This window comes from Chlamydomonas reinhardtii, chromosome 13 (assembly GCF_000002595.2).
Source record: "Chlamydomonas reinhardtii strain CC-503 cw92 mt+ chromosome 13, whole genome shotgun sequence".
In the NCBI taxonomy this organism is placed as follows: Eukaryota; Viridiplantae; Chlorophyta; class Chlorophyceae; order Chlamydomonadales; family Chlamydomonadaceae; genus Chlamydomonas; species Chlamydomonas reinhardtii.
Genome location: NC_057016.1, coordinates 2,404,146 through 2,429,469, shown reverse-complemented (window position 1 = coordinate 2,429,469; position 25,324 = coordinate 2,404,146). Strand labels below are relative to the sequence as shown.

The 25,324-nt window shown below is 65.1% G+C and overlaps 3 protein-coding genes across 4 annotated transcripts; 1 reads left to right on the top strand and 2 right to left on the bottom strand.

Annotated features, from left to right (window-relative positions):
• Positions 1–508: 508 nt before the first annotated feature.
• CHLRE_13g579700v5 (uncharacterized protein) lies at positions 509–5,522 on the top strand. The gene is made up of 4 exons (XM_043069536.1): positions 509–2,144; positions 2,484–3,065; positions 3,153–4,319; positions 4,513–5,522. The coding sequence occupies exons 1-4, from the start codon at positions 729–731 to the stop codon at positions 4,948–4,950; spliced, it is 3,603 nt and encodes a 1,200-aa protein (XP_042917511.1). The 5' UTR covers positions 509–728; the 3' UTR covers positions 4,951–5,522.
• Positions 5,523–5,756: 234 nt separating this feature from the next.
• On the bottom strand, positions 5,757–18,618 carry CHLRE_13g579650v5 (uncharacterized protein). The gene is made up of 17 exons (XM_043069535.1): positions 18,155–18,618; positions 17,988–18,061; positions 17,718–17,852; positions 17,301–17,523; positions 15,052–16,902; positions 13,775–14,809; positions 12,721–13,524; positions 12,268–12,439; positions 11,599–12,026; positions 11,254–11,326; positions 10,967–11,070; positions 10,645–10,694; positions 10,268–10,341; positions 9,926–9,952; positions 9,401–9,512; positions 8,883–9,152; positions 5,757–8,810 (listed from the first exon to the last, which is right to left on the bottom strand). Exons 1-17 carry the CDS (start codon positions 18,206–18,208, stop codon positions 8,753–8,755), a joined length of 5,544 nt encoding a protein of 1,847 aa, XP_042917510.1. The 5' UTR covers positions 18,209–18,618; the 3' UTR covers positions 5,757–8,752.
• Positions 18,619–18,986: 368 nt separating this feature from the next.
• CHLRE_13g579598v5 (uncharacterized protein) lies at positions 18,987–25,268 on the bottom strand. Of its 2 annotated transcripts, XM_043069533.1 has the most exons (12): positions 25,179–25,268; positions 25,087–25,110; positions 24,629–24,786; positions 24,053–24,296; positions 23,637–23,705; positions 23,378–23,444; positions 23,112–23,209; positions 22,843–22,935; positions 22,402–22,557; positions 21,928–22,033; positions 21,413–21,546; positions 18,987–21,019 (listed from the first exon to the last, which is right to left on the bottom strand). In XM_043069533.1, exons 1-12 carry the CDS (start codon positions 25,212–25,214, stop codon positions 20,954–20,956), a joined length of 1,251 nt encoding a protein of 416 aa, XP_042917509.1. In that variant the 5' UTR covers positions 25,215–25,268; the 3' UTR covers positions 18,987–20,953. The 2 variants fall into 2 exon arrangements, with proteins under 2 accessions (XP_042917509.1, XP_042917508.1); XM_043069534.1 differs by lacking the exon at positions 25,087–25,110.
• Between the last annotated feature and the right edge of the window lie 56 nt (positions 25,269–25,324).

Below are 25,324 nucleotides of genomic sequence, written 5' to 3'. Positions count from 1 at the left end.
TTGTCGGCTGGCGTGGATGGCAGGTGCAAAAGCTGGCGGCACCGCAGCGTGCGGCAGGCGGCGTCTCACAGCCGGAGAGGCGCGTGGCACGCAGGATGCGCCGCTCGCTGGCCAGTGGCCACGCCAGTGTCGTGCACGCCCCTGCACGCGCTGCCTGGTGTGTGCTCCCGGCAGAGGCGCCAGCGTCCGGCGTTATTGAGCTGCGGGCTCCGGGCCTGCTTCGGCGCATGGCTGAATGCTGCGGCGGCGCAGGAACTACGCGAGGGTGGGGGTGTGTGCGACAGTGGTATGGCAGGTTGGTACAGTCCCGTAGGGTGCAGCTGATTCCCAGAACCCAACAAATGGCATACAATTGGCAGCGGCAGGGCAAGAGTGCGCGGCGAGGGGGGGGGATGGGACTGTGGGCTGCATGGGGACTTGCGCCGATTTGATTGACTCTGGAGCGATTTAACGGCCGCATGTACAATGCATTTTATGGTTTTGAGCACTTAGCTTTCAAGTTAAAGACGTTGAGAGGGCGCGCAGCGACCACGGACCGAAAGGCGAAATTTGCTCGACCACCACACTATCATTTATCAAGCAAGCATCGCCAAGCTTCATTCTACTTGAGATAAACACCTATTATACGTTTGCACGAATAATCAGCAGCGTCCCGGCACTGGCAGCGGCGGCACAACGCTGACAGGACCCTAGTCCCTGCCTCTCGCCCGTGCACCCAGCCTTCCACCATGCAGGCCCCCCCAGCCCGCTCGCTCCTCCCGCGTCCAGACTCCCCGCGCGTTGACCGGTTTGACCGCCCCGAACGCGTTGACCGCGTTGACCTGGATCCGGGCCTGTGGCGCCACCTGCCCCTGGAGCTGGTGCTGCGCGTGGCGGGCTGCCTCCCCCCCAACGAGGTCGCCTGCTCCGCCCGCCGCCTGTGTACGGCAGCGGCGCAGTACTTCCGTACCGCCACGCGGGTACGGCTGTCCGCGCCTAGCCCACACGCCGACTTCGCGGCGCACTGGGGGCCGCAGCCGCGGCCGCAGACGCGGCTACAAACGCGGCCGCCGGTGCCGACGCAGATGCAGATGCAGACGAAGCCAGGAGCGGCGTGTCTGTCATCCGGATCCGATTCAGGCGCCGGGTCTGCATCCGGAGGTGCTGCTGGGTCCGTGTTGGTGGCGGTGGTGGAGGCGGTGGCGGAGGCGGAGGCAGAGGCAGCGGCGGAGGCGGAGGCGGCGGCGCTGTCCTGCTGGTCTCCGGCCATGGACGCGCTTACTCTGGGCCGCCGACGCGACCTGCTGAGCCTCACCGCCGCCGCCGGCGACCTGAACAACCTGCGGCTGCTGGCGGCGCCGCCGCCGCCGCCGCCGCCGCCGGCGTCACAGCCGCCGGCGCCGGCGCCACCGGCAGTGGTGACGGCGGCGATGACGGCGGTGGGGAGGACGGAGTCCCCGGAGCGGCAGGAGCAGCAGCAGCAGCAGCAGCCACAACAGGAGCTCGGGCAGCAGCAGCAGCAGCAACAGCAGCAGCAGCGGCGGCAGCCGGGTGCTACAGCCGCCGCCACATGCTACAGCCGCCTGCGCTGGCGGCTGGGCGCCGCCGGCTGCAGCCTGCGGCCGGAGGTGGCGGCGGCGGCGGCGGCGGCGGGGCAGCTGGCGGCGCTGCAGGAGCTGGCGGCGCTGGGGTGTCCGCTGGGCGGCGTGGCGGCGGCGGAGGCGGCGGCGCGTGGCGGCTGCCTCGCCACCCTGAAGTGGCTGTGCGGCAGCAGTAGCAGCAGCAGTAGCAGCGGCAGCAGCAGCAGCAGCAGCAGCAGCAGCAGCGGCGGCAGCAGCAGCAATGGCAGTGGTGGAGGTGGAGATGGCTGTAGCAGCAGGGAAGCGGCGGCGGCCGACGGCAGTAGCAGCAGGGGTGCCGCCGGCAGCGCTGTGAGTGCGGGTGTGGGTGAAATGGACGACGTGTCCGGGGCTGCTAGGGCTGCTGGGGCTGGGGCTGGGGCTGGGGCTGTGGCCAACGGCGGCGGCGGCTGCCCGCTTGCCGCGTCGGTGCTGGTGGCGGCGGCGGGGGCGGGTCAGGTGGAGGTGCTGCGGTGGCTGCTGGCGCGCAGCTGTCTATGGAGCACCGAGGCGGCGGCGGCGGCGGCGCGCGGCGGGCATGAGCAGGTGGGGTGGCGCGAGGCATGAGTGTCACGGCCGCAGTAGTACCTTTGCACGGGCGCCACAGCAAACTTGATGAGTGCCGTGCTGCCTGACGCGCGACGTGTGCCGTGTGAAGTGTGATGTGTGCAACTGCTGATACCGTGCAAGTACCAGGGTGTCGCACTAGGCTACAATAGGCGGCCGGCCGGTCAGGGGCTGCTGTGCCCGCTGCGTGCATGCGTGCGTGTTTGCTTTGCCTGGGATGATTGCATCCGTCCACCTTCGTCACACGCAGCAGCAACATGCCACATCGCCATAACATACCTCCCCCATCCCGCTGCATCCTCGATTCCTCACAACTAGGCCTTGGCGCTGCTGATCAGTGCGCATCATGCGGACCCCTTGTCGCGACCCCTAGTGGCGCCGGCAGAAGCAGCAGCAGCGGCAGTAGCAGCACGCGGCGGCGGCGGCGGCCGACGCATCAGCGGCAGTAGCAGCACACCCTGGGCGCTGCTGGCGGCGGTGGCCTACGGCTGTAGCCTGCACACGCTGCAGCGGGCAATGGTGCGCGCCGCGGAGGGCGGCAGTAGCGGCAGTAGCGGCCGTCGCGGCGGTGGCGTTGGTGGCGGCGGCGGCCGACGTGGCGGCAGTAGCACCGGGCGTGGCGGCGGCGGCGGCGGCGGGCTGGGAGAACTGCTGCGGCACGGGTACGACATTGCAGGTGACATGGAGGGGTCGCAGGAGCTAGAGGCAGCAGACGAGGGGGATGCTGGCGGCGGCGGCGGCGGCTGGGACCCGGAGGACGAAGATGGTGGCGGCGGCGGCGGTGGCGGCGGCGGCGTGGAGGCTGAGGTGCTGGCGGCGGCGCTCGCCAGCCCCACGCCCTGCTGGCGGGCCAAGGCGGAGTGGCTGCTAGACGTGTGGGGGCTACTGCTGCTACAGCCGGTAGGCCGCGGCGGCCTTGGCGGCGGCGGCCTTGGCGGCGGCGGCGGCCGTGCAGGAGTCGCAGTTGTCCTGGAGCTGGGGAAGCAGTGGAAAGCGGCGGCGGCGGCGGCACAGGGTGGCGCAGCCGGCGGCGCGGCGGCGGCAGCCCATGGGCCTGCTGGCGGCGCTGCCGCCGCCGGTGGCGGCGCTGCCGCCGCCGGTGGCGGCGGCAGTGGCGGCGGCGGCGGGGCTGTGGGAGTGGTGCCGCCGCCGCCGGGCGTGTGCCTAATCGAGCGCCTTCACTTCCTGGCGGCGCGGCGGCTGCGGCCAGGCCTGTCAGTGGCACTGGCGGCGGCGGCTGCGGACGACGCGGCGGCGCTGGCGGCGTGCCTGGCGGCGGGCGTACTGCAGCGCCCGCCGTACCTCACATCGTACCGCTCGTACCATCAGTGGTCGTTGTGCCTGCTGGCGGCGGCGGCGTACGGCAGCACGACGGCGTTATGGGTGCTGTGCGACCCGGGGTCAGTGGCGGCGGTGGCGGCGGTGGCGGCGGGCAACGGTGCGGCTGCTGGTGACAATGGCGGCGGCTTTGGTGCGGCGGCGGTGCCGCCGCCGCCGGTACCCGCCGCGGATGCGCATGCCCTGGTGCTTGTACTGCCTGACCCGTACGAGATGATGCGGCGGGCGGCGCTAACCGCCGCCCGCGGCGGCCACGTGGCGGCGGCGCTGTGGCTGGAGGACAGACTGGCGGCGCGCAGCCGCCGCCGCCAGCCAGCCGACCCGCCGCAACATGGCGGCGGCGCCGCCGCCGCCGCCGCGGTTGCGATACCCGTGGGTCTGTCGTACTCTGCGGCGGCGTTCGGGTCCGACCTGATGGAGGCGGCGGCGGAGGCAGGCAGCGTGGAGCTGATGGCGGCGCTGGCGGCGCGCGGCTGCCAACCGCCAGGCGGTTATAACGCGGATGGCGGCGGCGCCGGCGGCGGCGGCGGCGGCGTGAACAGCTGGCGGGCGGAGGTGGCGGCGGTAATGTCGGGTTGTGTGGCGGCGCTGGACTGGCTGCTGCGATGGCGGCGGGAGCGGCGCCAGCAGCCGCAGAAGGTGCCGGGGCGCGGCGCGCCGCCGCCAGAGGCGGTAGAAGCAACAGGTGGCGGCGGTGGCGGCTGTAGCTGCCTCGGTTACATGATTGAGTTGGCGGCGGTGGGCGGCGACCTGCGCATGCTGTGGCGGCTGCTGGGGTTGGGCGCTGCTGAGAACTCCCGCTTTCTCCTGCTTCAGGTGCGTATCGGTGTGTGAGAAGTGTCTGCAAGAGGGGGAAGCCATGCCGATAAATACCGACGAGCGACAAGTGCCGTAATGCCATGCTGCCCACCGCCCTGTAAAAGGAGTCTCTCCTTCTGGCAACCAATTGACCAACTAACCCAACCGCTGTCTCCGCCCGCCCCATGCGCCCGCGCCGGCGGCCTCGCAGGCTGTAGCAAACGACGGCTGCGACCCAGCCATCCTGTCCTGGCTGCTGCGCCACGGCGGCTGCTGCTACTGCCGCCAGGAGGACTGGGCGGCGGCGCTGCGCATGGCGGCGGCGCGGCGGCGCGGCGGCGAGGTGTCAGCCGCCGCGCTGACGTGGCTCGAGGCTGCTGCTACAGCCGCCGCAGCAGCAGCAGCCAACGGCGTTTGTGCTGCCGGCGCTGCTACTGCCGGTGCTGCTTGTGGTGGCGATGGCGGCGGGGCGTGCGGTAGGCAGGAGGGCTGTGGCGGGAGGCAGCACTGCGGCGGCACGGCCGGAGCGGCGTCAGGAGCGGCAGTAGCACCGCCGGCCCTCCTTGTGGCAAGGGTACGGGCGGCGGCTGTAGCTGACGCGGCGGACGCGGCAGTAGCGCGCAGCAGCGGCCTGGCCTCCACCCCTTAGCTGCTGCGGCTTGCTAAGGCAGCCCCGGTGCAGGCCAGCGGTGTCTAGTGGTTGGCTTGGGTTTGCTTGCATGTGTGAAGTACTACCACTGGGATACCGCCGTAACGCCAGTGGGATGTGAAGACAGCGCATGTATAGTTCTGCAGCGGTTCGTGCGGGTAGTGCGGGCCACGATACGTTGGAGGAGGACCCACTAGCTCTCATAGCTGAGTCCTGAGCCGTTGCTCTGTTTGGGGGTGAGAGAGAACTTGACACGTGTGGCGGCGCAAATGGGACAGTTGTAAGGCAGGTTGGTGAAGTCCCGCAGGGTGCAGCTAATTCCCAGACCCCAGAAGATGGCAAACAATTTGCAACGGCAGGGCAGGAGTGCGCGGCTGGTGTGTGGCGGTGCAAGGTGGTGCAAGGTGGTTACCGTATCTGATGGCTGTGTAGCAGCGGCTGTAGCTGTGGGACTGCTTGCGGAGTTTGTCGAGTTTGCCGTTGCCACTTCACATGGCCGTTGCGGCGTTACGCAGTTTAAGACCAGGAGTAAGTAGGGGCTGGAGCCTGGAGGCATGTAACTATGCCATAGCGGCAGGTTATATGGATTGGTTGATTTCAACGTGCCACTAGCGCACCCGCCAGCCCCCGCCAGCGGGCGACTGTCACTGCATGTCCCGAACGGGGGAATCCGGGGTTCTCAGTCCTCGCTGTCGCCACTGCTCCCCCACACGAAGCGTCAATCAGTGTGTCTGGCCTGTACCCAGCACAGCGCACGCGACAACCGGAAGGTTGCAAGATCCAGGCGTTCAGCCGCAGTACCGTATGTTGAAAGCCCTTTACAGTGCTACGTGGCAGTCAGCGCTGCAGAGTCGCTGCAACTCTGCCGCAGTAAACAATTGGGGCGCAGTGGTGCACCAAAGCTGCCTGACCGGCGCACCCGCCCGCAGACCTAGCCGACAGTAGCCGGCAGCCCCCCCGCACACAGGGGCACAACTAACGACGAACACACATGCGCGCCGCGACCGAATGATACCGTGCCGCCTGCTAGCTCCGACAACCCCTTGTAACAGCGTGCGCATTCGTTTTCAAAAAAGCATCATCGATACCGTGTGTCAAACTTGACTGCGGCTATGCATCACCAATACCAACCTGCGTTCCCTCCCTGCCTGCCTGCGGCCACGCACGCACGCGGTAAGTACGGCAAGTACGGTACGGTACCGTCGCACACGCACGCACGCGGTACCCGTCCTCTCTTTACGTGTTTGTCACACTGCCGCTCCCCCCCCCCCCCGAACACGAGCAAGCCGTTCCAACGCATATTCAACTACGCATGCTACCCCACCCATCGTGGCAAGGTAGCAATTTCCACACAAATGCCAAGACCGGACAAGAAAGGTGGGCTCGAGCCTCGAAGGCTCAGCCCCAAAAAGGAGTACTCAAATTGAAGGGAGCAGTCGTGGGGAGCAGTCCTTTCTCCACATTCCTGACAAACACCTGGAAAGACCGGATAAAAGACTACTCAAGTTACAGGGAGTAGTCCTTTCTCCGTCTTTTCAAAGACCACACAAATAAGTCCATTCTGAGAGCATTTCTGTTTTTTCTGTTATGCCGCAACAGAAAAATGTCTAAAGCAGCAGGCCGTACTGACCGGCTGAGAGAACAAAGGCACATGTGGAAGCGCCATGCAGAGGCGATGTGCCGCGCATGTGATTCAGCGGAATTTTTCCACACAGACACATGGACGCACAGACACACAAGCAACGCCTGATACCCTAAACTCCGCAGGACAATGCCCGTGCGTATCGCGATGCAACATCAAAGTGCTTGATGGCAGAAGCCGCGTGTTCGTTTCTGCCATGGACAAGCAAAGCCCACTCACATTAGATGGATCGTTCACAGTTGCACTCTATTACTAACAGGATCTGCAGAATCAACTGAAACTGAAGCCTTCCGTCTGGCATATCGCCGCTAGGGGATACGCCTCCCATTGTACCGCCATCTCCACCAACCCAACGGCGCATGTGTGCAATCCGTACAACTCCAGCCACCAACAAGTTGGCGACGCAGTCTGACCAGGGGAGGTCTGCAATGACCCAGTTCATTGGCGCGCATCCCGCGCACGGTTGCCATGATAGCACCACAACACATAATAAGCGGCCACCATAACAAATAATGTTGCTGTAGCTTCTCCGAAATGAAATCTTCGTCCAAGCAAGCATCTGCCGTGTGCCGTGTGCGTGGGTGCTGCAGCCTCTATCACTTACATCACACAACCGCCAAGTGGCCTGCCATGCAATACTTGAAATCGGCAAAACATCCTGTCGTGTCTTCAATAGCACAGAACCTCACCGTACCGGCATGAAAGAAAGCCTTGCTCGGTGTAAAAAAAGCGCATGAGGGAGCTGCCTGCTATTTAGAAACCTTCCTGACGTACATGGTTGTTGGTCAAATGTACGCGATCCCATCAACCCCATGCACTCATGCATCTTGCCCGCACATGCTGACAACCACGCCGGACGCGGGTGGGTGACGGCTGGAACACCCAGCAGGCAGCTTCGCAGGCCCATTGGCCCCGATACTTTGCCGGCCGTAAGCCGAAATGACGGACTAGAAACACGCAGTGATTCAACTAGTGCGTTCGGGCGTGGCGAATCTAAGCAAAGCGGCAGGCACGTCACAACGTCGCAACAACCACAGCACGTACAGCTACTCGGCAGCTGCCTGCGCCACGAACCGTGCCTGCCGAGGTCTACTGCATCTTCCAACCCCGGGTGGACGCACGCCAAGAAGCTGATTCATCGTCCAGCAGCGCACACGCACACATGCGCACACACACACACACACACACACACACACACACACACACACACACACACACACACACACACACACACACACACACACACACACACACACACACACACACACACACACACACTCGCACACACAGGAGAACACACAGACACAGCAGACACAGGCAAGCCAGGACCATGCGATAAATAGCCGCATGCAGCACTTGCAAAGCTGGACTTGGCACGTTGGCAAAATGCTTCTGGGAAGGTGCCAAACCTTAGTACAAGGGTCGGAAACGGTGCAACGTGTCAACTCCAAGCAACAGGCCCTTGCTTTTCCTCTCTCTTGTGCAGCGTACGGTAATGCTTGAAAGGCAGGGCACCATTGTCCCAAGAAATAATGCGTTTGCGTCTTCTTCGTCTTCTTCGTCTAAAGTGTTTGCAAGTTGGTTAGGTGCGCAGGAAATTAGCGCCTGCTGCACGTAAAGAATTATGCCACCCCGCTGTGCAAGATGTACAGCGCTGTATGGCTCGCAGCGCAAGCAAACGTGTGTTTACGTGCGAGCGAGGCCTCTCATCACCTAACCACCAAAATCTTGCATGCTTTACTGCTTGCTTGCTACTCGAGCTGCCGCCACACGGCATGCGCCAAATAAGGCACCTAGGCTGCATTGCCAGTAAACCATTCCATTACGTAAGTATGCCAGTCAACCATTCCAATTCGAAAGCATGCGCGCGCACCCTGGCTGCAAATAAGGATAAGCGCGTGCCGCCGACCTGCCTGCTGTACGACCGCCATGCATATGCGCGGAAGGCCTCCAGAACGAAATCACATTCAACGCGTGAAGTCATCATACGGAAACACCGAAAAACCGCCTCCTGAGCTGAGGCCCCGCATTAGATCTGCGCGTGTAACACAGAGATCACTTGTGGCAACTTCTGATAGCCACCCGCAACAACTCCCGAGTCGAGGCAACAGCCCTCGCTCCCGCAACTCCAGCACCCGACACACACACCAGCACGTGCGTTCACCAGCACGCACCGCACCGGGAAGGATCGGCCACGCCGCCGCCCCATCCACTGCCACTGCCGGCGGTGCTCCGCCAAGTCAGGCCCTTGGCTTCGAGGACACTTTCTTCTGATAGCTCCCTCACTCACGGCCATTGCTGCTGCGTCGCTTGCCCCTGCCCCTGCCCCTGCTGCCCCTGCCCCTGCTGCTGAGCCCATGCCGCGGCCGCCGCCACCGCCGCGGCCTGCTGCTGCTGCATGATGTGCATCATGTGGAAGGCCGCCGCCTGCTGCTGCGCCGCCGCCGCCGCCTGCATCTGCGCCTGCAGCGCCGCCAGCTGCGACTTGGCAAAGGCCACCACGTCACAGGCGCGGGGGCGCTGCGCGGGGTCGGCGGCCCAACAGGCGGACGCCAGCCGCCTGTGTGTGTGTGTGTGGGGGGGGGAGAGATAGGTCAGTTGCGCGTGTGTGTGAAGACGTGGGTGGGTGCGGGTGCGTGAGGGTACTGCTTGTGGCAAGGGAGGATCTAGGAAGGACGGCGGGAGAAGGGTGCGCCGCAGGTCCACTCGCTCGCTCTCTCGCGCTTGCTAAACATACCGTGTACACACATTTACATACAACATTACACGTTATGCGCAAGTGACCCATCCATTCATTCAGGCACCCACTTGAAGGAGTCGGGCACGCTGCCGTCGTTGGGGAAGCTGGGCCTCAGGCCGCGCACCACCGCCCGCGGGATGGCCGCCGCCTCCAGGTGCCGGTGCGGCCGCTGTCCGCCACCTGCGGCCGTGCGGGGGAGCGAGCGAGCGAGGGAGGCAGGCAGGTGGGGAGCGAGTGGGGGAGTGAGGTGGGGAGTGAGGTAGGCAGCAAGGTACGGTGCGGAAGGGTAGGGAGCGGAAGAGAGACGGAACAGGTAGGATAGCGGGTATCCGGCGGGCATGATGGTTCAGCAGGAGGAGGAGGAGGAGGAGGAGGAGGAGGGGGAGGAGGAAGAGGGGGTGGTTGCAGAGCGGATGGAATAGCGGCGTGTCTGCGTGCTGCCCCGTGCGAGCAGGCAGACCCTTTGCAGCCAACCCAGCCAGGGAGTGGCGGCGGCTTCCGGGCCCTGCCGCCCGCCAACGCGCCCTTGCAACGATACTGTTTCCTTACGGGGTTGGTCCAGAGTTAACCCCAGCCCGCCCGCCCGCACCCACCTGAGGTCAGCTCCCACATGGTAATGCCTGCAGCAGCAATAACAGCAGCAGCGGGCAGCGAGCAGCGCGTGTGGTGGGGCGTGGTCGCGTGGTTGCGCACACACAGACAGGGAAGACCGTGAGTGATAAGGCACGGCGCACGGCAGCGTGCAGCTAAGGACGGCTCACACGAGCACGTCGGGCACCCAATGCCCAACAGGCCCCTGCGGCTCTTGCTGCTCCCTCTTACCCACTCCCATCACCCGCTACCCACTGGGCCGCTGCCCACGGTGCCTTTTCTACCACCCGCTACCCACTTGGCCGCTGCCCCCCTGCTGTGCGCGCCGGCTCCTCGCCACCCACCCAGTGCAAATATGTCCACGGCGGCGGTGATGCGCGCGCCCTTGATGAAGCACTCGGGAGGCATGTGCGTGGGCCTGTGCGCGTGTGGGAGAGATAGAGAGTGCATGGGTTAAAGAGCGCAAGGAAAAATACGTGCAAAGGCTGTGTATGCGATGCAGCAACGCGAGAGATGTTACCTGAGATTACCAGAGTGCGTGCGTGTGCGTGAGTTTCAGGGTGACAAAACGAGTACGCGTTCATGTGCGTGTGCGCGTGTTGGTGGGTGTGCGTGTTGGTGGGCTAGTCGGTAGGATGCGGTAGAGAGTGTGGTGCGGTAGAGACTGTGGTGCGGGGTGTGGGGTGTGGGGTGTGGTGCGGTGCGGTGCCCGACCACTCACGTGCCGCACGGCTCGTCCTGCAGGGTGTAGTACTGCCCCGTCACCGGGTCCTGAGGGAGGGGTGGGGGTGGGGGTGGGGGCGCGAGGAGTGATGAGGGGTGATGAGCGTGAGAGTGGAGAGTGAGGATGGGTGGGAACGGGGCTGGCGAGACACACGCGCCAGGCGCGGCACGCAAAGACATGCACACATTCTCGCACTCTCCCCCTGTCTCGACCCTCTGCCTTTGTGAGCTCATAACACGCCCGCACACAGTCGCACACGCATGACATACACATACACAGTCACACACACGGTCACCCACAGTCACACACACGCACACACCTGTAGGTCCAGGATGGCCGACAGACCGAAGTCCGCCAGCTTGCATGTCCAGCCGCGTGGGTCGCCCGCACAGCCCTTGACAAGCACGTTTCCCGGCTTGACGTCTGTGAGAACACACACATACGAGTGCACACACACGCATTCAGACAGTGCCACATTTGCCAGTTGGGGGATGCGGTGCGTGGTGCGGACCGCTGTGCACCCAGCTGTCACTCGCAGGCCGATGAGTCGCGGGTCCTGTACGACTCGCCGCCCGCCCCCATTACCACCCGCCCCCACACACGCACCTCTGTGCACCACCCGCCGGCTGTGCATGTGCCGCAGCGCCAGCGCCACCTCCAGCACCACCAGGTACACACTCTGCGCAGTGCACAGACAGACACAGGCACAGGCACACACAGGCAGGCACAGGCGTCGGTAGCAGGCGGGTGATGGGGACTCCTGGGACCACCACGTGACCGCTCGGTGCATCACGTGGCACACACAGGCGTGCGGTGCGGTGCGGTGCGGTGCGGCACAACAGCAGCAGGTGAGTGAGTTGGTTAGCCGCCGGTGTGGATAGGCGAGTTACGGTCCCCCCCGACGGCCCCCCCCCCATTCCCACACCCACTCCCACACCCACTCCAACTCACCCGCATGTCGACCACAGGCTGCGGCGAAGTCCCCGCACCCCCAACCCCACCAGCACCAGCACCAGCACCAGCACCAGCACCAGCACCAGCAGCACCACCAGCAGCCGGCGGCGCCGCTCCTCCTGCTGCTGCGGGTCCTGCACCGGCCCCAGCACCAGCACCGCCACCGCCACCGCCACCGCCACCGCCACCGCCACCACCACCAGCGGCACCGGCATGCTGCTGCTGTTGCTGGTGGAAGGGTGTAACGGCGGCGGCGCCGCCGCCGGCCGCGTTGCCGCCGCCGCCGCCGCCGGCTGTCGCCGCCATCATGTTGGATCCGGTGGCTAGCAGGCGGCCGGGGAATATGCGCAGGCTGAGTGCGGTCCACAGCGAGCCGCAGTCCGCCAGCTCCATGCACACAGCCACCACCGGGGCAGACACGCCGCCTGCGTGTGCGTGTGTGTAGGGTGCGTGGGGTTGCAAATACCAGCCCCATTTAAACCGAACCAAGCCAAACTAGGGGGAAGTTGGTGTGTGTGTGTGTGTGTGTGTGTGTGTGTGTTGTTTTTCTCTTTCATATGCGGATGCGTACGTGCTTGTCGCTAGGCAGGAGGCAGGCAGGTCGGCAGGTAAAGCACATCATGGAAGGCACACAAACACGCGTGTGCGTGCCAAACCCGTACGTACCCTCGGCCCGGTTGCGTGAAGCCGCCTCGTACGGTCCCAGCCGTACAAGCCGGTATGAGGGCATAACCGCCGAAACCGCCGCCGCCACCGTCGGCGCGCAACCGCCGCTGTTGTTGCTGTTGGAGCAGCCGTCAACTCGCTTCAGCGCAACGTTGTCAAAAACGGCGTAGACCTGCATGTGTTATGATTGAGGTTGTTTGTTTTCGGGCTGCTGCTCGTCTGCCAAACATAGCGCGCGCAAAGAAATAAAGCGTGGCAGGTAGTAGCTAGCTAGCAGGCGGAGCGAATGCAAAAGCGAGTGCAAAAACAAAAGTGAGAAAGCCGCATGAGGCCTGCGGAAGTAGCTAGTAATTACTCTTCTGCACACACAACACGGCGGCGCCACACAAGCCAACGCACGCTGCACACGCTTCACAAGTACGCACGCACACACAAGCGCAGAGAGACACACACCTGCACCAGGTTTGCGTGGTTGCACAGCGTCTTCAAAACCGCCAGCTCCATTGCGTTGCGGAGCAGCGCCCGCCGAGCCCGCAGACGCCGCGAGTCATCCGCTGAGGCGGCCGCCGCCGCCGCCGCGGCAGCGGCCGCGGCCGCGGCCGCCGCAGGCTTGGCGGCGGCGGCGGCGGCGGCGGCGGCCTGCTGCCGCCGCCGCAACTCGGCGGCGGTTGGGCCGGCGGCGGCGGCGGCGGCGTTAAGCTGGGCGTGCCTCAGCAGCCAGGCCTCCCGCTCCTCAGGAAGCTCAACGATCTTAACCGCAACCGACGTCGTACCCAGCCGCCCCCAGAACACCACACCGCTGCCGCCGTTACCCAGCACGCCGTACAGCTCCAGATCGTCGAGCTCGTCCCAACCGCCGCCGCCGGCGCCGCCGCCAGCCGCCGCCGCGTCGGCCGCCGCCGCCGCCGCCGATGCCATCATGACGCTTGAGCCGCCGGTTGCGGAGGAGGTGGGCGTCGAGATGCTGCTACAGCTGGCGGCGCCGCCGCAATGCGAGCCGCCGCCGCGCAAGCTACAGCCGCCGCCGCCACCAGTCAGAGATGCGTTACTGCCGCCGCCCCAGCCGCCGCCGCCGCCACCACCGCAACCAGTGCTGTCGAAGCTCCGGCTGTTGCGGCTGCTGCCGCTTGGCACGTTACTGCTGCTGCAGCTGCTGCTACTGCCGACGCCGCAGCTGCCGGCGACGCTGGAGAGGCTACGGGTGAGGCAGTCGACCAGGGTGCCCATGTGCCCGCGAAGCGTGCATGCCGCGTCCGCCTGTGGAGTGCGGGAGAGAGGATTTGTGTTGTGTGTTAAGGAGCACAAGAAGAAATAACAACGCACAAAGACTGTGTGTGTGTGTGTGTGTGTTGTGCGTGCGGGCCGGCCGGCCGGCAAGCAAAGGCGTGGATGCAGGCGGCCGGCCGGTTCCGTGGGGCTGCTGCTGGGCAAGTGTGGACGTGTGCGGGACGTGTGTTGGGCACCTCATCACGTGGGCACGTACGTGGGAACGCATGTATGCACGCACCTCCATGATTGTGATGACGCTCGCCTCGGTGACATGGCCACGACGCGGCGTGTGCGTGCGCGCCGCCGCCGCCATTGCGCCGCCGCCGCCGCCGCCAGCCGCCATTGCACCACCACCGTCAGCCGCCGCCGCCGCCGCCGGCGGTTGCTGTGTGACGGCGCCGCCGCCGTCGAGCCAGATGGCGGCGCCGGGGGAATCCAACTCATTCTCATCCATGGCGACTGCGGCGGCGGCGGCGGCGGCAGTAGCAGCAGCACCACCGTTCGCGCGCGCTGCCTCTGCGCCGCCGCCTTTCTTGGCGGCGAGCGCAGTAGCCGTGGCGGCGGCGGCAGGGGGCGGCGCGTCGGCGTCGGCGGCGGCGGCGTCGGAAGAAGACGCGCTCTTCCTGAGCGGCTCCACACATGCCGGGGACAGGTCTACCGCCTCTGATGATGACGTCAGCATGGGCTCCAAAAAGAAACTCAGCCGGGCACCAGGGCTGGCCGCCTGGGACGCGCCGCTGCCGCCCAGGCTGCTACTGCCGTTCCTGCCGCAGATAGTAATGCCAGCGCCGGCGGCGGCGGCGGCGGCGGCGGCCTCGCCCCGGCCTGCCGACGACGACGCGACGTTGCCGCCGCCGGCGCCGCCCAGCACTCGCAGCCGCAGCCCGATGTCTCTGCAAGCTCCTGCGGCAGTAGCAGCGGCAGCAGCAGCGGCAGTAGCAGCGGCAGCAGCAGCTGCTGACACTGCCCCTGTTGGCCGGGCAGTAGCAGCAGACGAGAGCCGCGGCGGCGCCGCCGCCGCCGCCGCTGCGGCGGCGCCGGTCGGCACCACCGGCGCCGCCGCGCCGCCGTTGCACTGCGACACTGCAGCAGTAGCCGTGGCAGTAGCAGCGGCAGCGGCAGCGGCAGCGGCAGCGGCAGCGGCAGCGGCAGCGGCAGTAGCAGCCGCGGTGGTGGCTCCACGGTAGGTCCCCGGCACGGCGCGGGACAGGAGCGCCAGGTCGGCGGCCAGGGTGCTGTGCAGCAGTAGGCGGGCCAGCTGGGGGGCGGCTACCTGCAAGCACACGTGTGTGTATGTGTCTGTTGGTGAAAGAGCAGGAGGAGAAGCAGTAAGTGTGTGTGTGCGTGTGTGTGCGTGTGTGTGTGTGTGTGTGTGTGTGTGTGTGTGTGTGTGTGTGTGTGTGTGTGTGTGTGTGTGTGTGTGTGATGTAGGTGGATGGACATTTCAATACGGTTACCTCCGGATCCGGATCCGGAAAACCAGATCATCATCAGAATCCAAATCTAAATCCTCACCTTGCCCAGCAGCCGCCGGCAGTCGTCGCGCACCGCCTCCAGCAGCGCCGTCGGCAGGCCGGCTGGCAGGGACAGGTACAACGCAAGCACCGGGCCGCCGCCACTGCTACAGCCGCCGCTGCCGCCGGTGCTACAGGGCGTCGCTGACTTTGCCGCCGCCGGGGCGGCGGAACCGAAGGCGACGCCCAACAAGATAACGGATCCCGTACCGCCGCCGCCTGCGGCAAAGCCGGCGCCGCCGCCGCCGCCCTCCGACATGAGCATCAGGACATCACGGCTAGGCAGTGCGGGGTTTTGGACGAGCCGTACGCAGTCGGTTACGATGTGGCCGGACAAGGACACGGCAGCGGCGGTGGCGGCGGCGCCGCCGCCACGCCCTGACGGCGCACAGCTGACGTCAGCAGCAGCAGCCGCTGCCGGCGGCGGTGGCGGCGGGAGTGTGAAATACGCGGCTTCGGTCTGGAAAGGACTCCAGTTGGGTTCGTCGCAGTGCGCCAAGTCCTCATGTGCGGCGCCTCTCTTCGCGGTGGTCGCGCGAGGAGTAGCAGCAGCAGTAGCAGCAGCAGCAGCAGTAGCAGCAGTAGCGGCGGCGGCGGTGGCGGCGGCGGCTGACGCGGATGCCTCCGCCGCCGTCAGGGTCGCCGCCTCCTCGAGCATCTCTTGAAGTAGCGTGTTGTGCAGCGGGAACGGCTTTGCATACAACGTCCGCACAGCCGTCCGCGTCTCCGCCGCCGCCGCCGCCGCCGCCGCTGCACCAGCATTAGCAGCCCCGTGCTGCTGAGGCTGCTGCCACGGCTGCTGTGGGCACTGCTGCCGCTGCGGATGTTGCTGCTGCTGCTGCTGCTGCTGCGCCGCCGCCGCCGCCGCTGCCGCCTTCGGCTGCAGCGGCTGCTGCTGAGTCATCCTCACGGGCCCAAGCCCTAGCATAAATGCAGTTCGGCGTACAGCCTCATCCACAACGCCGCCGCCGCCGCCGCCGCCACTGACGCCGCCGCCAATTGCCACAACAGGCACCAGCGCCGCTGTCACGCCGGCATCGAGCAGGAAGCGCCGCCGCACGGCCTGAACAAGCAACCCGCTCACGGCGTCAACCGCCGCCGGCAGCGACGGCGCCGCCGCCAGCCGCCACAGCCGCGCCGCCATCCACGCCACCTCATTCGACGACGGCGCCGGCGACAGAGTCAGTGACTGCAACGTCGACGCCATTACCGGTGGTGGTGCGAATGGGTCGTCGTCGCCTCCTACTGCCCCGTGTGTCATCAACAGGGCGTGCGCAACGGCGGCGGCGGCAGTAGCACCACGCGACGCCTGCGGCACGGCGGCGGCCGCGGCAGTAGCAGTGGCGGGCGCAAGCACCGTGGAGCACACCAGCGCCAGACGCTGCAGGAGCGACGGCGAAGCCGGCGTCGTGGCGGCGGCGGCGGCGGCGGCGGCGGTTGACGTGATGGCGTTTGACGCCGCCGACTCCATCGCAAGCAGAAGCACCGGCGGCGGCGGCGGCGGCTGCATCTGGCCCTGCTGCTGCTCTTGGTCCTGATCCAGCGGGGACGGCACCGGCACCGGCACCTGCACCACAGCTTCTATCCACAGCACGGCGTACGGCATCGCCACCGCCGCCGCCACCGCAGCAGTAGCTGCCGCAGCAGCCGCAGTAGCAGGCGGCGGGCGCGGCGGCTGCGACAGCGGCGACAGGAGCGGGAGCGCTATCCGGACCGCTGCTGTGCGGCGGCGCCAGCCGACGGAGCCAGCCGCCGCCGCCGCTGCCGCCGCGGTTACGGACGACACATCCGCCGCCGCCGTCAGCACATCGCCATCCGCCGAGTCTGTCGCACGTATCCGGGCCACAGGCGCCTACGTGGCAGCAGCGCCGGGCGGCGGGGGAAGGTAGGACGAGGGCGGCGGGCAGCAGGGGTAAGGTAGCGGGTGTAAAGGTAGCGGGGGCTGGGGGTCCACACACTGCTGCAGCCTGCACAAATACACAGCACGCAGCTAGCAGGCAGCAGGCAACAGGGACTGAAGGCGCGCGGGCGCCTTGGCTGCCCAGCAGGCCCAGCAGAAGCAGGCTGCGACTGCTGTTGCATCTGCCGTTGCTGGGCGCTGGGTTTCATTGGAGATGGCGCGCATACTTCACTTTCAGCGACCTGGCCAGGGCTTGTTTCTTAGGGTTGCATCGTCTACTGGGGTCCGACTGTAACCCCCAACCAACGGACTGCAGCCACACGTATGCGTATGCCTAAGGTGGTCCTTACCCGCGATGCAACCGCCTGTTGCAGCATCTCAGACAACTCCTGCCGACCACCCATCAGCATGGCCGCGCCACCACCGCCGCCATGCAGGGAGGAGAGCGGCGAGTGTGAGGCCAGCAACACGGCAGCGGCGGCGGCGGCGGCCGCAGCCGGCGGCGGTTGGCCGTTGACCTGGGGGCTGGCGCCGCCGGCGGCGGCGCGAACGGCAGGTGCGATGCCGTACAGCCTGTGAATGAAGGTAGGGGCGGCGGGCGTTGCTAGCTGGTTGTGGTGGCGGCGTACGTTGCCAGCGGCTCCTACTGAGTTGTACGGCAGGGAGTTGCTGGGAATCCAGGCAGCGAGTTACCGGTACCCGGGGCAGCCCCCATGTGCCCTCACGAAGCTCTGATCCGCCCCATGTCACACGTGTAACCAACCAACCTTAGCGTGAGTGCGGAGGTGTCGGCTCCTAAGGCCAGGCATGCGCCCAGTCGGCGCAGCAGCCGCGGCACTGCGACCTCCACCGCAGCCTCATGGGCGACGCCGCTGAGCGCCTGGGAAAGCTCGAACAACAGACTGCAAGGAAATTCAAGCATTGTAAACATCAAGGTAAGGTGTCATGTATGTGAGGTGTGTGCACGGGTACGGACATGTGGTCGGCGATTGACTGAACATCGAGCAATGTGAGCGGGAGTGCGGGACAGGGCGTACCGCTGCTGCTCGGCCTCCAAGTCGAAGGCAGGCGAGTCAGGGGCATACGGCTCAGCAGATGGCACCGTGGCCACCTGCGGACAGTGCGCGGTAGCAGGGGTGACGGTGGGGGATTTTGCTGCAAAACCCTGCGTGAGCGGGTGCCGACTCGCCGGTTGAAGACTCACCTCAGGCTTAGTCGCGTCGGCCGATGGGCTGAATTCGGGCTCTACACTAAGCATGTGTCCTGCACTATCATTCGCGCTTAATGCGCAGTGCACTAGCGGCTGGGCGGGACTTCGCGACTGACAATTCTGATGGGAACGCCTCGTGCGAGCGCTCACAGGCCCCCGGAAGCACGCGAACATCTTGGTGCTCCTTACTTAAGTGAATATGACTGCTTTAATAGCCATTGGACACCCGAGCGCACAAAGTTTGTTTGCCGGAGTTCAGAGCTGCGACAGATCGCTTGACAGTGGCTTCACAACGATGTAATAGTATGTAAACAACAAGTCTACAGTGGGGACGGAGTGAAAGGACAAACGGGGAGAGAAGCGAGCAAAGTCAATCGCCCCCCAAATCTGCCGAACAACGCCCTTTTTCGGGTGCGCCCCGCTCAACTCGATCAAGCTCAGGCACAAAGCTGCCCTGTTTTTATATAATATGCGACAGCTCTGCCGCGCAGAGTGAAAGTTCTGACGTGTGAGCACTTTCCGGCGCGCCAAACGGCGAATTGTGTGGTCCTCCGCGTGTCCACGGCCTGCCTGCGCCAAGACGCAGTGCACCGTGCCTGGCCGGCCACGATGCTGCATTCCCCTACCCCTGCAGCTACTCTGCATCGGTCCCGAAAGGCACACAAATACGGGGGGCGGCAGAGGGATGCGGAGGCAGGCGGAAGCAGCGCCTGCGCTGCTGGCCCTGCAGCCCTTGCACTTGCTTGGCGCTGGCGGGATTTGGCCGCTTCACCTCCCCCGCTTGCTCTTCCCCGTGGCTAGCCGGGCCCACAGCCCTGGCAGCCACATCGCCAATTCGATTCACGAGTTAGCAACTTAGCAGTACACAAGTACTCACTACTCAGTCATCCAAGTGGACCCGCTGCACCCATATATCCATTCGGCCGGGTCCCTGGGCTCCTGTGTAAGGAACCTAGTTCCAAAAGGGCATGCTCGTTACATCCTGCTTCCGCGCACAATCTGGTCACACGCACAGTCTCAACCAGGCCCTCCTGCGCATTGGCCTTGCCCCAAAGCCGTCCCCCTTCGGAGTTCGAAGACGCAGTAGTTTACAGTGGGGCCGGGGAACCAGGTGGGGTGGAAGCGCACTACTGCCTCGCGCCCCGCGCCCTGTGCCGCCGGTGCCGCAGTACCAGTAGGCCCAGCGCCGCCGCCGCCGCCGCCGCCGCCGCCGCTGCCGCGTTCTTATTGCACAGGTCCAGCTAGACGCCAGCGCTAACGTCGCCACGCCCACCAGATCAGTTGTTCACCCCACGTTGCATCAATTGCATGCACACCGCCCGCACCGCCCGCACAGCCGCTCTTCCTGGCGGCATACACATATGACCGATATGACCCTCTTTCACGCGCTTCGTGCACCAAACTCAAACACTGGCGCAAACCGCATTAGTATCTCTTATCACGCGCTTGGTCGGAGTTGCACACCAGGTAAACACCGCGCGCGCGTGTCGATTTAGGTCGGCACTTGGTGCTTGCCCGGGATCTCCTTACCACCACGACCCCACGACCCCCACCGGGGCGCAATCCACTTATCCATCCCGCGAATGCTCTTCCGCCATACCCCCTCGTGCACCCCCACTCCGCATGTAGCAATTCTGCGCCCTGACCCCTCCTTGCCCTCCTTTCCCTCTTTGCCCCTGTCGCCACTCTTCAACAGCATCCATATCATCTGATTCCATACTGCAGTTCTAACTCCTAACATTTCCAGTAGGCGCACTTGCTGCAGTACTTCCTATTCTGTCGCTCCTTGGCCATGTCACAACTCGGCCACTCGCCATGTAGCACCAATCGAAAGGTCCCAAGGAGTCCATCCTTACTTCCCGTTGCCTTGCTTCCTCGCGACACATGTCGGCAGCATCCATAGCTCTGTCCTACATTGATCTCGCCACCGCGGCCGCCGGGGCGCACGCCTCGACGGCCGCTGTCTTTCCGCATCGCCTTGTTCGACCCCGCCCCCAGGCTTCCTGATGATGATGGGACTCTTTAGATTGGGCCCGGGCACATAGCCCCCCCCTCTCCGTGTTCCGCATCCCGCAACACGGCTTGAGCAACCCTGTCGCACCTCCAACCACGCCCACAAGAAACCACAAAAAGACGCAAACATTATGGGCCTACGCAAAAGCAAATACGCACACACGCGCAAAACACACACGCACATACACGCCCACGGTCTAGCACCTTAGGATTTGTCTGGGGGCCCAAGAGCAGCCTTGCATTGAGCACGGCTCTCCACACACACCCGACACAAGAGATCTACACGCACACTCGTAAACCGTAATCCACCGACTGGCATGTTGCCGATGCTGTTTCAACACTTGCGTAATTCTTCTCTTCTTCCTGCAGCCGGCAGCTCTTTGTTTGTGCTGCTGCTTACCATACGGTGCGCCGATTGCGGCACACCATACATGTTATTCCAATGCACGTAACCCATGCATGCCCCCACCTCACATGCGGTCCGGCACTTTTGCATGTGCACTCTTGCATGTGCATGTGCACGGCCGCCCACGCACGGGGTAAAGAACACGGATCGCCAAATTTTCCATGGCCCTCGCCGCCCTTTCGTCCTGCCTCTGTCTGACCACCACCACCGGTCCAGACCAGCGCACAGTCCGCCGCTTCCACCATGCACAGCCGCCGCCGCCGCCGCCGCCCCGCCGCCCCAACCCTTGTTGCCGCTGCGACTGTACAACAGCTGTACTGTACGGCAGTTGCAGTGTACGGCAGTTGTACTGTACGGCAGCTGTGTAGGGCGGTTTACGACTTGAGGGCCTTGTAGTACAGCTCCACGTAGTCCAGTGCCGGGCTGTTCCAGCTCCAGTCCTGCGGGTAATACAGGTGGTGATGGCGGCGGCGTGTGGTTTTGTATTGGGCGCGCTGCGGTGCCCGGCGACGCTCCTCGTGCTCTTCCCTCCTCTTCCCCGCCCCTAAAAACCAACAACCCCCTGCTGGGAATGGTGAAAACCCCTACACACCCACATCCCTACACCCTCACCCCTACAACCCCGCCCCTAAACACCCCCACCCTACACGCCTTGTTTCCTTACGGGAATGGTTTAAAGTTAACCCCTACACCCCCCGCCCCTCAACACCCCCAACCCTACACCCCCTACAGCCCCCCCTACGCCTCACCCCTAAACACCCCACCCCTAATGGCGTGGGAATATATTCCCGGGCACAGTACCCCTTCACCCCCCCACCTCTTCCTCTTCCCACCTGCGTCATGGCGCGTTTGCGCAGGCTGTGCCACAGCGCCTTGTCCGAGTACCACACACTCAGGGCGCGGTTGAGCGCGTAGTCCATGCCGGCAAAGTCCGTGCCCTCGAAACTGAAGCCGTTGGTGTCCATGCCTGTGTGGCGGCGGTTGGCGGTTGGCGGTTGGTGATTGGTGGGCGGTTGGTGGTTGAAGAGCGGGGGTTCAGGTTCAGGTTCGGTGTGCGTTGACCTTTGCAGCAGTGGAAACCCCTCGAACTGGTCCCTCCTCATTGCTGTCCGCATAGCGCACCCACTCCCTCTCCCTGTCTCCCCCGCACCCACTCCCTCTCCCTGTCTCCCCCTAAATCATCGTATCCACCCGCCCCTCCCACACGCTCATGAAACACGAAGTCCCCCCGCCTTCTCTGCTGCATCTGTCCTTCCCCGCGCCCTCTGGCCTAATTCTTTGCGTCTTGGTTTCTTAGGGATTGCAGTAAACCTTGACCGTATCCCCCATCTATCTCCCACAGACTCACCCTTGAGCCGCGCGCGGTCCTCGTCATGGTCCACGTCGTACACAGTGTCCACCAGACCACCGGTCTTGCGGACCACCGGGATGGTGCCGTAGCGCATGGCGATCATCTGGGCAGGGTGGTTGGTTGGTTGGTTGGCAGTTAGTTGGTTGGTCAGGCGGCCGGTTGGTTGGTGGGTCAGGGGCTTGTGGACGGCGGGCAAAGGCGCAACCCACAAGCCTTGATGATACCAGCGGCCGTCCACAGACTCCTAACAAACAGGATCGAGCGTATCACAGGTAAACCACCCCGCCCTACCCATTCCTCCCCACCCCACAACCCGACACCCCACAACCACCCCTCCTCCACAACCACCCCCACCGCCCCAGCCCGACACCCCCCGCAACCCACCCCCCCAACCCCCCATTGGGTTTGGTTTAGTTGGTTTAGTTGGTATGGTATCTACAACCACCCAACCACCCCGGCACACGCGCTCACCTGCGTGAGGCCGCAGGGCTCGAACATGGACGGCACCAGGAACATGTCGCTACCGGCGTAGATGAGGTGGCTCAGCGGCTCGTCGTAGGTGAACACCAGTGCCGCCCGGTCGGGGTAGGCGCGAGACAGCTGCTCACGAAGCGCGTTGAACTCGCCCTGGGGGGTTATGGGGAGGGAGGGGAATAACATAATGTTTGGAAGCGTCAGAAAGGAAATTTGACCTCACGCCCCCCGCACCCCAGCCCCACCTCCCACACACACCCCCACCCCCCCCCCCACACACACACACACCCACACCCACACCCACACACACCCACACACACCCACACACACACCCACACTCCCCCCTCACCTGCAACCCCCTTTTCCTGGCTACGCCTTCACTCATGAATGTAAGCCCCCCCCCACACACACACAGCCCACCCTCCCACCCCCTCCCACCTGCACGCGGCCGTCGGGCGCACTGCCCAGCAGTACGAACTGGCCGCCGCGCTCCAGTGTGCGCCAGGCGGCGTGCTTGATCAGGTGGATACCCTGCAGGGGGGTGAGGGGAGGAGGTGGGGAGGGGGAGGTGCTGAGAGGTAGGTAATGGTGGGGGCGCGGGAATGAGAGATGGGGAAGTCGGGAGATGGGAATGCCCAAACTTTTGCGAGACGAACACACACACAAAACACCCCCACGCAGCCCCCCCTCCCCCCATTCCCCCGCACCTTCTGCGCCACCAGCCGGGTCACGCAGCCCACGATGGGCACATCCGCCGCCACCAGCCCCAGCTTCTGGCGCAGAGCCCGCCGCGCCGCCTCCTTGCCTGCAAGCAGCAGACGTGCAGTGGTGACGTGGCGGCGGCGGGTCATCTCAGTAGCCGTACAAGTACACACACACACACATAAGGGAGATTGATACCGGTTTATGCTGTCGCCCACACACGCACACAGCCGCACACACAGCCACCCACACACACGCCGCACGCACGCACCCGCGGCGACGTTGTCGGCGCTGAAGTGCAGGGGCAGGCAGGGGTCCTCGCTGGGGTCCCAGATGTCCTATTGGGGGGAGGGGCGGCGTGTAGGGAGTGGAGGTGTGGGGGCGAGTGGGGTTGTTGGGTTCGGGGGGCGTGTAGGGAGTTTCAGGGCGATTTAGGGGTGTCAGGTTAGGAGTCGCGGTAACCGTCTGACGCCATACTGTCCAACCGCCAACGGCCAACTGTCCAACTGCCCAACCGCCAACCAACGCACCTGGTCGATGCCGTTGAGCACGCCGTACAGCTTGTTGAGGTGCGCGGCCACGGAGGGGTGGCCCGCGATCTGGAGGGAGGGGGGGGGCGGGAGGGAGAAAGGGTCGTGTTGAGTGCCGTTGACGCACGTTGTACAATGCACACGGGTGTGTGTGCAGCTCCACATCCCCCCGCCGCTCGCCCCGCTGCTCCACCACGCCTCGGCCCCCATCCCAAAGTATTATCGCCTGCAACTAACGCCTCTGCCTGTGCCCCGCTCGTTCTAGCTTGTGCCCCGTGGGCTTGTTTTAGCCTGGTTTGGTTCCCAACCCCCCCCCCCCCACACACACACACATATACACCCCCCCCACCCCCCCACCCCCCCACCCCCCCACCCCCCCCAACACACACACACACACACGCCCCCCGCCCGCCCACCTCTCGCGCGTAGGTGGGCGACACGGTGGTGGCCACCTGGCACGCCTGCATGGCGCGGCCAATGAGGTCGGCGCCGTAGCTGAGGTTGTGGATGGTGAACACGGTCTTGGCGCCGCCGCGGTCGCCGTACGCCACTGGTGCCGACTGCCAGTCGTGGCAGTGGATGATGTCGGCGGCGCCGCGGCCGCCCGGCGCAGCCTGGTTCTTGAGGTACTGCAGCGCCGCGCCGCAGAAGAAGGCAAACCTGTGGGGTTTGTTTGCGGGATTGTGTTTGGGTTTGTGTTTGGGTTTGCGAGCTTGTGTGGGTTTGTGTGGTTTGTGGGTTTGCGAGGGGTTTGCGAGTTTGTGTTTTCATGGGTGCAGGGTGTGGGCGTGCATGCAAACACGGTTAGTGAACAGCTGCCTCCCCAACCCCAACCTCCCCATCCCCAACCCTCCACTCCGCCCCCTCCCCCCACACTCCCACCCACCCCACACCCACCCCACACCCCCACAACCCCTCCACCCCGTCCCCCCAACCCCCCCCCCCCCCACACAAACCCACACACCCCCACACTCCTTCACTTCCCTGCCCACCTCTGCGCGTCGTTGTTCTTGCCGTAGATGCACCCCACCCAGAACATGCCGTTCTCCGGCTCCAGGAACACGGTGTCCAGCCCCTCCACGCCGCCGCGCCACACGCGCACCGCCGTGCCGCCCCACGTGAAGCTGCCCTCCTGAACCAGGTCCTCCACCTGACAGGCGGGTGGGGGGTTGCAGGGATGTTTGGAAAAGTGGTACAGGATGCACTGAACTGGGGTGGGGGTGGGGGTTGCACTCATGAATGATTAAGAAGCAAAGTTGTGCAGTGGTACAGGGGGTTGGAGGAGGTGGAGGATGGCAGCGCGTGGTGGGTGTTTTGGGGGTGGGGGCGTCGTGGGGGTGCGTGTGCGGAGGAGTCCCGGGGTGCTCCACTCCTCCTCCCTCCCTCCCCTCCTCCCCCCTCCCCTCTCCCCTTCCCCTCCCCCAGCTCTCCCCCTCTCCCCCCGGCTCACCAGGTCGTAGTTGATGCAGTCGTACTTGGCGCCCACCCACCCACCCACCCACCCTCTCCCCCACTCCCCCTCCCCCCCTCCCCCCCCCTCACCAGGTCGTAGTTGATGCAGTCGTACTTGGGCAGCATCACACTGACGTCGTGACCCTGCTCCTGCACGGCGCGGCCCAGAGCCGTCACCACGTCACCCATGCCGCCCACCTGTTGGCAGGTGTGTGTGTGGGGTGTGAGTTTTGTGA

What these genes read in the sequence shown, in the direction of transcription:
- CHLRE_13g579700v5 (XM_043069536.1), top strand. Translation starts at nt 729, where the DNA reads ATGCAGGCCCCCCCAGCCCGCTCGCTCCTCCCGCGTCCAGACTCCCCG. An exon ending in GGCTACTGCTGCTACAGCCG is followed by an intron (nt 3,066 to 3,152) that starts GTAGGCCGCGGC and finishes CTGGGGAAGCAG; the next exon opens with TGGAAAGCGGCGGCGGCGGC. An exon ending in CCCGCTTTCTCCTGCTTCAG is followed by an intron (nt 4,320 to 4,512) that starts GTGCGTATCGGT and finishes GCGGCCTCGCAG; the next exon opens with GCTGTAGCAAACGACGGCTG.
- CHLRE_13g579598v5 (XM_043069533.1), bottom strand. Translation starts at nt 25,214, where the DNA reads ATGCTGCCCAAGTACGACTGCATCAACTACGACCTG. An exon ending in CGCCGACAACGTCGCCGCGG is followed by an intron (nt 23,210 to 23,377) that starts GTGCGTGCGTGC and finishes TGCTGCTTGCAG; the next exon opens with GCAAGGAGGCGGCGCGGCGG. An exon ending in CGCCCGACGGCCGCGTGCAG is followed by an intron (nt 22,558 to 22,842) that starts GTGGGAGGGGGT and finishes ATAACCCCCCAG; the next exon opens with GGCGAGTTCAACGCGCTTCG.
- CHLRE_13g579650v5 (XM_043069535.1), bottom strand. Translation starts at nt 18,208, where the DNA reads ATGCTTAGTGTAGAGCCCGAATTCAGCCCATCGGCCGACGCGACTAAG. An exon ending in TTCACGCAACCGGGCCGAGG is followed by an intron (nt 12,027 to 12,267) that starts GTACGTACGGGT and finishes ACGCACACGCAG; the next exon opens with GCGGCGTGTCTGCCCCGGTG. An exon ending in AGCGTGCCCGACTCCTTCAA is followed by an intron (nt 9,153 to 9,400) that starts GTGGGTGCCTGA and finishes ACACACACACAG; the next exon opens with GCGGCTGGCGTCCGCCTGTT.